At 41.3% G+C, this 12,196-nt stretch overlaps 1 protein-coding gene across 2 annotated transcripts in view; it reads right to left on the bottom strand.

Moving 5' to 3' along the window:
• Positions 1 to 178: 178 nt before the first annotated feature.
• mark4b (MAP/microtubule affinity-regulating kinase 4b) overlaps positions 179 to 12,196 on the bottom strand; it is a 39,440-nt gene continuing 27,422 nt past the window's right edge. The window contains exons 15-18 of one of the 2 annotated variants that reach the window (XM_053422243.1): positions 9,916 to 10,194; positions 8,279 to 8,361; positions 5,021 to 5,057; positions 179 to 3,168 (exon numbers count right to left, since the gene is read on the bottom strand). In XM_053422243.1, coding sequence (XP_053278218.1) covers positions 2,835 to 3,168; positions 5,021 to 5,057; positions 8,279 to 8,361; positions 9,916 to 10,194 — 733 coding nt within the window. In that variant the 3' untranslated portion in view covers positions 179 to 2,834. Of the gene's footprint in view, positions 3,169 to 5,020; positions 5,066 to 8,278; positions 8,362 to 9,915; positions 10,195 to 12,196 lie in introns of both variants that reach the window. The other variant, XM_053422242.1, reaches the window with a different exon arrangement.

Below are 12,196 nucleotides of genomic sequence, written 5' to 3' on the forward strand. Positions count from 1 at the left end.
GTAAACAAAACAACAACTAACGTTTAGAATGAATGAGTTGAAAAAGTATCTAATGTCTCTTTTAATACTAATTTTCACTGGACACACACTTCACTACAGTTCAATGATGGCACAAAGAAACCGGTGGGACGACAAATCAAATCCATATCCGAGGAAAAACAAAAAAGGACCAAAAATATGAAAGTTGAAAGTCTTTATTTTTGTCACACATTATTTCTTAGGAGACATGCAGGATTGCAGGTCAATCATTTCTGTAATTTCAGCCCATAAGTTAAGTTTTTGTTTATAACAGCGACAGCTTCAAACACACTATACAAGCACAGCCCTAGCTGGATCTAGAACAGGTTCAGAGAGTGAGGCCCAGATGTACGCAAAAAAAAAAACTAGACCTAAATCACAACTTCACATTTTCAGACAGTGGACGTGGCGGCGGCTGAAATCTCCCATCAGCACGTGAACCTCACAGCCGTAAAGATCACGAAGCATCTGTGGAATCATCTCACTCTCAGTTTGCCATCAGTGTTTTGTTCGATGCTGCAACATGGAAAATGCACATTTTAATTGTATTATGGTTTTTAAAGAAGAATCAGTTTGACTTGGGAGGGGAGGGGGGGGGGGGGCGTCACGTGATCGATGCAGCACCTGGAGGACTCTGACTCTGCTTCTGTTCGTTTCATGAGCAGCAACTAGTGATGAAGGTGAAAAGCTACGAATCAAATTTCACAAATTCAAGGTCACATTTTTCATCACAGCAAATGTTAAAAGGTTTTAAATGAAACACTGACTTGACGAGGCTGGAGTCTGATTAGCTATTGGTCATACACCTCTTACAGGAATAATGGCACCTGATTGGTCAACAGTCACACTACTCCCATCAGGGCTGCAGCCTGATTGGTCGACAGGGGAAAAAATCTTCAGTCTAAATATGAAAACGCAAATGTAAAAAAAAAATTGAAATCTGGACAGCCTTGTGAAGTCAGATCATAATTTGACATAAAATATTTTTTTTACGACGTGGTGGCATAAGTGGAATCAAATGGCACAGTAGCTGGAAACAATCACTCCTGCAGATTTTTTTACTATTCGAATTAGATCTGGTTTATCTGTGGAGAGCGAATCTGTACATGTACATAAAGGAAATATTTCAATTATCTATTTGAATGGGCTCTAAATGCAGATGAATTCAACACACTGCCAGAACAGTGATCACATCCTGACTAAAAGGCAAACAAAAAAGTGCTTGATGATTTGAACAACATATCAGAAAGATAAAAAGTGAGCCATATCAATACTTTTATCAAGTCTGAGTTCTGGACCTTGGGTCTGTTATTGCACTTCACCTGAGGGAAGAGATGACGAAAGCCTCCTGACAGGTGACACAGTAAAGATATGACGAAGTGCTACCAGGAGAAATACGTCAGCTAAACCTCCATCTATTCTAAACCAGTAAGAGTTACATATATTTATCAATTTTAAGTGAAAACTTTGAGAAACCAACAAGTTTCTCCATCGTCATGTCAGTTTTCATTCATTTTTTGAAATATTTAATATCTGCCTTGAAAATTCGCTTTTTCTTGTTTCTGTATCATTCAGTGTTAAATTACAATCACACCAGATAAAAGCGAAGATTAGTCGAAAATAAAAGCCACAACATTCGACCGGTGATCAAATTGAAAACTTGTATTGGATAAGAAATTTAGTTTTTTTTCAGTATTTGTGGCACTGAAGAATAAAAGCATTCGATATGTGCTAAATATTAAAAGTTGCTAACAGTTAGCTCTGTTGTTTGTGTACATCCAGATTAGAAGCTGCTGTTCCTGTTGTGACAAAAGAAGAAAACATGAACTCAAACTGTGATTCCAGGTGGAGATCCAGATTTTTCCAAACCAACAAATTGTTCTGTAGTTTTCAAGTTTTAAAAAGGATTTCTGCTTGTTGAGAACATATTGAGGAACAGATCTCGGGCCCAAGTTCAGTATTTTTAAGACGCAGAGCAGAAGCTCAAATGATCAGGTTCTCAACATCTCAGCTCGGGTCCTGTCATTAGGAGGCTTCACTCGTCTGTAAAGACACTCACCTGCAGAGAGGTTAACACTTTAACAGAAATGGTGCAAACACCCAACTGAACGTTAAAACGGGCTTTTTCCAAAGGAAGGGCCGAGAGGTGGAGGTTCTTCATTCAATCTGTCACAAGTCTCTGCAGTTCTGCATGTCTCCCTCTACAGGCTAGAGGTCAGACTGCGCCCTAACTACATTAAATACGTGGCAGCCGCTTCCGAGGACGACAACAGATGTCAAACCTCTGCCCATTTCAAAAGCTTTAAAGAAAGAAAATAAACTTAATACACAGAAAATCTAAAACATTTCTTTAAATAGCAGCTCTTTAAAAGGGAATGACGACAAATGTGGTACAACAGGATAAAAACAACATTAACAACAACAAATCCTCAGTCTCCATCACTCTCAGCAACTCCATTCTTATCATAAAACAGGAAATTGTGGAAAAAAACTAAAACGGTTCGACTCCATGGGCTCACATAAGATGGAGGTGGTGACATTTTAAGCAGGGGTCATAGGTCACTGACATCTCCAAGGTCAAAGTCATCATAAGTCTGCCGATGGCGGTCTATCCGTGTCTGTGCATCAGTTTGTCTGGCTGTGATTGGTGGCATCAGAGGAAGAGGGTCTTTGGTGGAGGCGAGGCATCGCTAGCCGCATCACATGAGGTGGAACCCAGGGAGGAAGAGGAGGCGATGCTCTCTGCCATCTCCTCCTCCTCCTACTCCATCAACCTGTCCTGTTGGTCATCAGTCCTGCCCCACCTCCTGTCGCCCTCAGAGCTCCAGCTCCTTGGACACTTTGGTGGCGATGTCTCTAAAGGCTAACGGTGCCCCCCACAGGCGCTTGAACCTCACACCGCTGCTCTGGCCCAGCCCGCTGGGCAGCTGACAGACCTCGGCCTCAAACGCCACCCGGGCGCCGGCTGCTCCGTGGGTACAGGACAGGAGGAAAGGCCCTGCCAGGTGGACCTGGCAGCCACAGCCCTGCGCCGCCTCACGCAGTGCTAGCACCACCTCGGCCGGGTCGCGGGGGCTCCGCACCCTCACATCCCATCCGCATCGGGGGGTCCGGGGCTCGGCCGCCTTCTGATGCCCAGATATATGGCGACTGGAAGAGGGGGGAGAGCGATGCAGATGAGGGAAGGAGGCGGAAATGTATGAGGGTTTAAAAACAGATTGGACAAAGTGAGTTGATACAGGATGTGGACATGGAGGAGAGAGTGAAAGGTGGGACAGCAACAGAAGTGGGTGAGAGCAGGAGAGAAGATATAAATAAAGGAGGATGGAGAAACAGATGTAACAATAAAAGAAGTTCATGTGTGAACGAGGTGGATGTGAGAAGAGATAAATGTAGGGCAAGAATAAGAATGTTTACAAAGTTGTATGAGTGCATGAATGGTTTGGGAAAGGGGAGAAAGGAAAAAATAAATTAATCACACATTATTTTATTTTGACATTTTGCTACTTAGGCCCAAAGAAAGGTTCACTTGTATTTTCTATTTACTTTCATGACTACACAGTGGAGTTACAACAAAGGGAAACCTGAAACAAAGAAAATAGAATCACACCTAAGAACAACATAACGAGACTTCTTATAACTCCTTTCTTTTCTTTACATCACAGGGTGGTCTACCACAGGAAGCCGTGCTCAGCCTCTACGTCCACACTCTGTTAGCTAACGACCTCGGGTTCTGCTGGTTTACCTGCTGTTTTTAATCTCAGACTGACACTGGACTGGAGCAGCTGAGGCTGAGAGGAAGTACACACAACACCTTTAGCAACACACTGATAAACTGAGACTAGTTACCCTGAAGTAGGACAGAATAAATAAGAGTCTATACCACTGAACCTTGGATTCAATAGTTTCAAAAGCCATTTAAATGAAACCAGTAAAAATTGAAAGTGATCATTTTTTAAATGCATGTGCTTGTCCATGTTAATTTCTGCTACATGGTGAAACTTTAACTTTTAATCCAATCAAGGTTTTCACCATTAATAATTAAGTTGTGTTGTTGTGTATGATGTTGATCAGCTTCTGGTTCTTGATTTCACAAGTTGTACAAGGGAGAAATGTGCACGTTACTTTGTTTGAATGAAACTGGATGTATCAAAGCTTTTTCTATGAATTATGTGCATTTCTGTATTTGACAAACTAAAGAGAAAAATTTGAGAGAAATACAATTTTGATGTTCAAATGTGAGTGGTGTGCTCAGATTAATGAAGAGAACATGTTTGGGGCGGAGCCATATCACGCCAGGTTAGGTGATAAAAGACTGATTAAAAACTAAATGGATATAGATAATAAGTTTATCTCTAAGAATGTGTTGAAGATTATCACCAGGAGAAAAAGATCCTGACATCGTGTTCCCATGATCTCGACTTTACTCTCAACAAGTTGGATCCAAGCTACAGGAGCTGGAATCTCTTCATACTGTACCTTTATAATCAGGGGAACTGAGCAACTTCCAGAAACTAAAAGAAGTACATGGCTCAAATAATAGCATTTTTTTTTACAACTGCCTGCTAAAAAGTATTAATAAATACAGACCACTTAGCATTTACCATAGATAGTGAATTAACTAATGCAATTACACTCGCATGAACACTGATAAGGACTAAAGTAAAAGTTGTTAAGTACCTAATATAAATAAAGTTTAGAAAACAAGATATTGACAGAAAGCAATTTCTTCAACATAAACACAAACTATAAATAAACCCTATTGATGTAGAATAAGAATAATGATCAAGATAGTTACTAAGTAAGATATATTAAATATAAAATTACCCTCTGTCATCAAACTATGTCATGGTGACATTAGTTATGTCAAACCTAGTTTGGCATCTCTGCGTTTACTTATTGGCCAACATATATATACATATACATCCTCACGGTCTTATCTTCCTGGATTGTTTATTATGTGATGCGGCTGACACGAGTATGTTTTCATTTTCAGACTCACCTTGTGACCGGAGATCTGCTGATTCTCTCAGGTTCGTCTGTGACCCTCAAGAAGAAGAAACATGTGTCTGTTAATAATCAATCATCCAATGACACTAACCCCCAGCACTAACCCCGCCCCCTCCACCCATCACTTCCTGTTTTAATGTCACAATCAGGCGCACAGTTCACGTTCAATCACGTCAACGAACAATTACAACACAGAGCATGACAGCTGATCGTCAAACCACAGATGGATCCACCTACACTCACTACACAGGAACAGAGGATGGATGTGGAACGACAAAATGTCAACATCACCAGCGAAACAAAATGAAGGTGAAGGAAGTGAATCCACTTGTTACAGTGGTGGACACGACTCACAAATACAAATCTAATGTAAAGAGCTACAGGGAACATATAGGCCTAGATATTATTATATGGTATCTCCCTATATACAGAGAATTGCGCTCGTGGCTGTTGGAGGATGCCAGGAATGACATTTTAGATGCTGTGTTATTGCAGTTCCTCTCTATGGTCACCAGGGGCTGCTGTTGTCCTTTTCTATGTGTAAACGAGCACTTTCTCCCATCGACCTGGCAACCTGATCTCCATTCCAGGAAATGGGGGGGGGGGGATTTCATTGATAAATTGTTTTGTTCTTACAGAAAATGAAACTTAGTCTAATGTGACTCTGACTCAGGAGCTGCTACAGCACGGTGGCTGTTATTAGATCTAAATACATGTTAAGACTGTGACTCAGCTTTTGAATGCGTCACCTCTGAAAGTACAACCATAGATCCCTGGTAATCCATGCAGATCATCACTGAGATCAGCATCGATGGATGAATGTTATATGAAAGGATCAGGTGATTGATTCAGAACATTTAACTTCATTCCAGAAATCCAGTTGGGAACATAGGACTCAATTAGCCATTTATATTAACCTGTGTTGGTAATTATTTATTTAGGCTGCAGATATTAGTTTTCTTATTATATACATATAATATATAATATATATTATCCTCAAGGCCATTATTGAAACGTATTGTCAATTAACATCTTGACTTTGTTTTACAGCTGTGATTAAATAATTGTTTTGTCTGGTTCATGACCATTTCTTCCTTGTCGAGGTAAAGAGAGCGAGCGAGTTACATTTTATCTCTAAACTGCAGGATGTGTGTCAGACTGAGACATCTGTATAAAGTCTGAGAGCGGAGAGAGACAGCGAGGGCTGGAAAGCACCAAGAGAAGGAAGAGTGGAGAGTGAAAGGAGGAGGGAGACAGGAAGAAGTGAAAAGAGAGTTAGAAAGAGAGTGATGGACGGACAGAGAGGACAGCGACTGTCTCACAGAACGAACTGCCTGAATCTTGAGGGAGAGCTGTATAAGATCCCTGTTTAAGAGAAGGATAAATCCTGGTTATGTAACTAATCCTGATTTAAACCGACAGTGACACTGGGTCAGAGAGTCGGGATGACTGGTGCAGGCTGAGATGGTTCTGCTCCTGCACAGCGCGCAGACATATGCTGCGATCTATTAAAGTCACAAGTTCAAGACTGTTAAGATGCAAACGGATTCCTGTTCACCGGTTGCTCCTTTTTCATCCAGAAATGAGTCTTTACAACCTGAACTCACCTCAGATTTTGAGGACAGTTCTTTTTTTTTTTACCGTTTACTATATTTGCTTTTACTAGAGTTTCAAACCTACAGTTACTTACTTTCTACACTATTGACCATCATACGTACAAACATGTTGAACATGTGAATGTTGCCTGGGTGACCACAAAGGGAGGCGCAATTAAACCTGTTTTCATTAACAACTTGTATTCATGAAAATGTATTTAATGGCAACTATTTTCTAACCCTAACTCTAACTTATTTACAATTTTTGTTTTTCCACAATCCCTCAATTTAATCCTAGTTTAATGATCATTTCTGGTCTCTTTAATGTTGGCTCGAATGATTGTGACGGACTTACACCTAAAGCAACAGTGACATTTAAAGGTTTTATATCATAGAGACTTTCATTATGTCAATTTGTAAATATGTAAAAGTGGAGCCACAATGTTTGATCAATTATACATGGAGGTAGAAATGTTTGTCCCTGCAAACTAAAACTGAACATCACCAGTTCTTCATTTTAACAGCGATGGATTTGTTAACTTTCTCTCGTCATCACTACTCTTCATCCTTCACCTCTTGCCTCTGCCTTGCATAAAACACCGATAAATACCCAACCCCCTCTTTCCTGCCTGTCTCAGATCCTCTGCTCCCAGAGATCCCACAGCTCTTCTGCAGGACGGCTCATTTGTTAACAGCATGGACCCACATATGGTGTTGATCACATGACTCAGACTCGTACAGTTGAGATATAATAAGTTCCCATACTCAGAGGAACACACAAATAGACACACATCTTCATGATGAGGCTTATACTACAAACAGGGTGTGTGTCTGTGTCAATGTGGATTTTCCTTTACTGACATGAACTAATCTCGAAAAAGGGAAAACATCTAAGATAACAATAAACCAGGTCCACCCCCTTATTATGTGCTTTGCTTGAAGCAGGTGCTACGCCACCTACAGCCTATAATGAGAACTTTAGCATGAAGCCAAGCCAGCAGAGACACAAGCAGTCAAGACAGACAGACAGACAGACAGACAGACAGACAGACAGACAGACAGACAGACAGACAGACAGACAGACAGACAGACAGACAGACAGACAGACAGACAGACAGACAGACAGACAGACAGAGGCTGATCAGAGTTTCAGTCTGAACACATTATTTAGAGATAAAGCTGCTCTAGGGGAAGAAACTAACAACTAAATTAAACTTTTACAGGCACAATACCGGATGTTTTCTGTTCAATTAAATTTAGAGAACATCACCATAAATACCTATAAATCTAAGGCTATGATTGATGGAACAATCTGTGCATTTAAAAAGAATGACAGAGATATTTGCTATGGAAAATGTAAACAATTTATAAACTTAATTTATATGCCTAGAGAAATTGATGTTTTTCAAGTTCAGTTGCAGATTTCCTGGAGTTAGAAACCTGCAGACTCAATTTAACTCGAATACATTTCTTCCTGTTGAGAAGCTTCACCACAGATAAAAGTTTGTATAATTCAACTCCAACCTGCAACAGACAGACAATGAGGAGCAGAGGGGGTAATGATGGACTAGCAAGCAGACAGACAGACAGACAGACAGACAGACAGACAGACAGACAGACAGTAGCAGCCAAGAACATGGGAAAGGAAGACTTACTAACTGTTTTTGTCCCCTGTGGGAGGGTGCAGCCCGACATGGACTTGTTTGAACCCTGACGTTTAGTAGGGTCAAGAGTGACCCTAGGAGCAGAGAGGAAGAAGAGGAGATGAAGAGAGGAATGGTAAAATAACAGCAGAGTCCAGGACATTGAATGAAAGATTAAAGCCAGTGAGAAGGAGGGGAACACGACATAGTGATGAATGACAGAAAGAAGCACAGGTAGAGGAGGCAGAGAAGAACAAATCAAACTCTGTGAACTGTAGTTCAGGAAAAAGGAGGATAGAAGATCGGCTGGTGACCGGCAAGGAAAAGCAAAACTGGTTAAAGAATCAAACAATCAAATAAACAAACAAACAGATAAAGCAACGAGAAGCAGCCAAGAAGAACCGACTGTGAGAGACAAACTTTATGTCCCCTGATCAGCAGACCTGGGTCTAACAGCTTTCAAAATGTATCACCTAAGGATTTAGTCTTGATGACAGAAACTGAAGAGTTCAAGTTACAGGGGAACGTCTGAAGTCTTTAAACTGTGGAGTGTCTGTCTAGTGGAGGCAAGCAGTGAGCCGCCATCGCTTCCAGTAAACCGTGAGGTTCCCACTGCCAGATTACCACTCAGGGCTCTATTTTAATGATCTAAACTCATGGTCTAAGGCCCGTGGTGCAAATGCCTTTAGGAAGTGTACAAATCCACGTTTGCTGGTTTAATGGTAGGAAAAAGGTCACTGCAGCAGACACATGACTTTAAAGAGTTGTATTTAGTCTGTTAATTAATCATGGATGAGTTCATGGGTCAGAGAATCAAAGAGCCATCTCCTATTAGAGTGTGTAGATTTAGATGCACGTGATTATCTTAAAAATTAGCCTTAACATGCCAACAGTCTCCTTCACCACAACTCATTTTAATACAAAGAGCTCAGATGGCTGCAAATATATTTGTTTGAATAATGTGGACACTGGGCAGGAGAGTGATACCAGATCAGTCTGAGACTAGAACAGACAGGCTGCTTTCTGCTGGGTGTCAGATTGAGGCCTTTGTGTGACTTTGTAACATTAGAAAGTAACATGTCATTTGTTAAATTTAACTTTCTGTTCAAAACGGTATAGTTTTGTAGTCAATAACTTTGTCTTTATTGTTTCTGAGAGAAACCACATGAAGGACACCACCAGTAGTCTGATACCGTTTTATTTCCTGTTTCCTCATACTGGTATTAAATACAGCTGCTGGTGGACACATTACAAATAAAACTATTAGACCCAGGTCTGAGATGAATAACAGAGTCTGACGGCTTCTAAAAAGCTTTAAATTAGAGAAGGAACCCTGGCAGGTTAGTACTTGTTAGTGAAGAGACGTGAGAGGCAGCATGTTTAGCTAAATGTTACAAGCCTGTTAACTTACAATCTGCCATCACTTCAACAACATTGCATGATTTGGGATAATAATAATAATTTATAGTAACAAATACCCCTTGACAATACTTGCAAAGGTTTGAATGAGCCATGAACTGTTAAACTTAATATATCATCAGTTTCATCCTCTTTCTTCTATAAACAAAAAGCTAACATTTTCATGCTAATCTATCAACTGTGGCCATGAAGAAACCTTTCATTAATTTCTTCCCGACTTCTCCCCTTACCTGCGGGTCAACCTGGAGGTGAGTTTGCTGAGCAGGTTGCCTGTGGCCCGGGTCCTGGCATGGGGGAGTGGGCTGGCATCGTGGGATGGTGTGGGGGACGCTGGGGGAGCATGAGAGGGAGGACGACGGTCCCTGATCTGCCCTCCATGGAAAGTGCTCCTTACCGTGGATCCCCTGGAGAGGCGGGAGGAGGGTGTTGAGGATGAAGAGGAGGCCCCAGAGGTGCCAGCGATGCTGTGGGTGGAGGGGGAGGCAGGGGGAAGGCGATGGGATAAGGTACTGGTGTGTTGAAGAGGGTGGGGGGGAGAGGAAAGGGAGAGAAACAGAGAGTGGTTAGTTACAAACAAAATAATTTGATTTCTGCAAATGCAAGAACTGGGCAGGAATCATACACATGTGCCTATAGATATTCAATGTGACATTTTCCAAAACCTCCCGGTTTTTAATTTTTCTGATCCATAGAAAAGAATGAATTCAACTTTTGGAACTTTCCTCACACTCAGTTTCTTGGTCATCAGTCTAAAGTATTTTGGGAGTTATCCTACTAAAAAACAAACAAACAAACAACTTCTTTGGCAGATATTAAAAATGTTTGAATAGAATAAAGACAACTTGAGATGAAGCGGGCTCTTCTGATTAATTATGCCACTTTAATATGTCTCTTAATTGTGGTGGGCATGATCAGGAAAAAAAATCTTTTGGTCTGAAACTGGATTTATTTAAGAGGAATTTCAAGCAGCAGGAACACAATTAAAAGGAAATGTAAGAGTGAGAGTTGATCCTCACAACATGAGCACCAGTTCTCTTCAAATCCTTGATAAACTGACTCTAAATATTCTCTCTCAACCCACTGAGCTCTCTCCTGTTCCTGCATGCCCTCCTACCTCTCGTCCAGTCCTGTTCTCTTCACCCAACACTCACATTTACCTCTGCATGCACGCACAAACGCACAAACGCACACACAAACACCTCCGACCCCGACTCTCCGGCTTGTGGCCTGAGGCTGCTTTTCATAACGCTCCAGATAACATCAACACACAGGGTTAGAGTGGGGCAGACCATTAGATGGGTTAAGTTTAAGCACAGCCGCTGCAGAGCAAAGTAATTTAATGTCAGAGTGAATGAGCTGCCTGCTGCAGTCCCACCTCCAAACACTATACCCCCCCACCACCCAAAAAGTTTGAGTCTCTAGTTAGAGGGGGGAGAAGAGAACAGAGGGGAACATGAAGCAGAGAGTGGAAAACATGGTCGAGAAAAGAAGTGACTGAATTTGTTCAAAAGTGTAGAGAGGGTGAGAAAAGTTAATGATGTTCAAGATCTTTCAGAGAACTCGTCACATTTTATATAATCAATATCACCACTATGATGCTCAGAACTGTCATGTAAATTATTATCAAACACTAACTCTGCACGTGTGTGAGTGTGTGTCCATGCACGTGTTTGTCGCCTCAACCACACTGGCTTAGCATCACATTGACAAGGCCCTCTGGGGAAACTAGAGGGTTTCACTGGCCCAGTGCCAGACACCACTTCATCCTGCTGCTCTCTAATGTTCACCGTCCTCTTTTCAACCACCTGTTGCATCACAAGATGGATTTTTTTCACAACCTCTTCTTCATATTCTTCTTTTTAACATTCAATTGAGTTTTACTGTGTATTTAAAAACTCTCTTGGTTTATTCAATTCACCGTCGACCTGATGTTTCTCCTGCCCCCCCTCCCGATCTGTGTAGGAAAATGTTACTGGAGGTCAGACAGCAGAAAGTAAGAGACTGGCTAAGGAAGGGAAGGGAAGGGGGGGGGGGGGGGGGGGGGGTATGCAATGGTTTGAAACTGACAAGCAGACAACCATCTGTCACAACAACAGACCAGTTCATACTGGGCACATAAACACTCACACAAGCCCACTCATGCAGAGTTTAAGCCCTTGATCCCATCTTGAGAAGACAAAATGTAAGTGAGAAGCTTTCTAGGCTCTGTATAATAAAAGAGAAGCCATGTGCAACCAGTCTTTATAAACCAGCATGAAATAATAAACTGTAGTCTCTATAAAAATGAATATATTTCCAAAATTCTCATATTTTCCAAGTGTGCCCCATTGTTGTTTTTTTCATTGCATTTAAGTTTAACAGCCAATGATTCCAGACAGGTAACTAACTGGTGGGGATGTTTTTTTCTTTCAGCACAGGTACAGAGCTGCGATGGGTTGGTGTCCTCAAACCTGCAAAATACTATGAAAGATGCCACTGACCAAACAATTAAGATAATTAATAGGGACACAG

The sequence above is a fragment of the Pleuronectes platessa genome, chromosome 5 (genome assembly GCF_947347685.1).
Source record: "Pleuronectes platessa chromosome 5, fPlePla1.1, whole genome shotgun sequence".
Lineage (NCBI taxonomy): Eukaryota > Metazoa > Chordata > Actinopteri > Pleuronectiformes > Pleuronectidae > Pleuronectes > Pleuronectes platessa.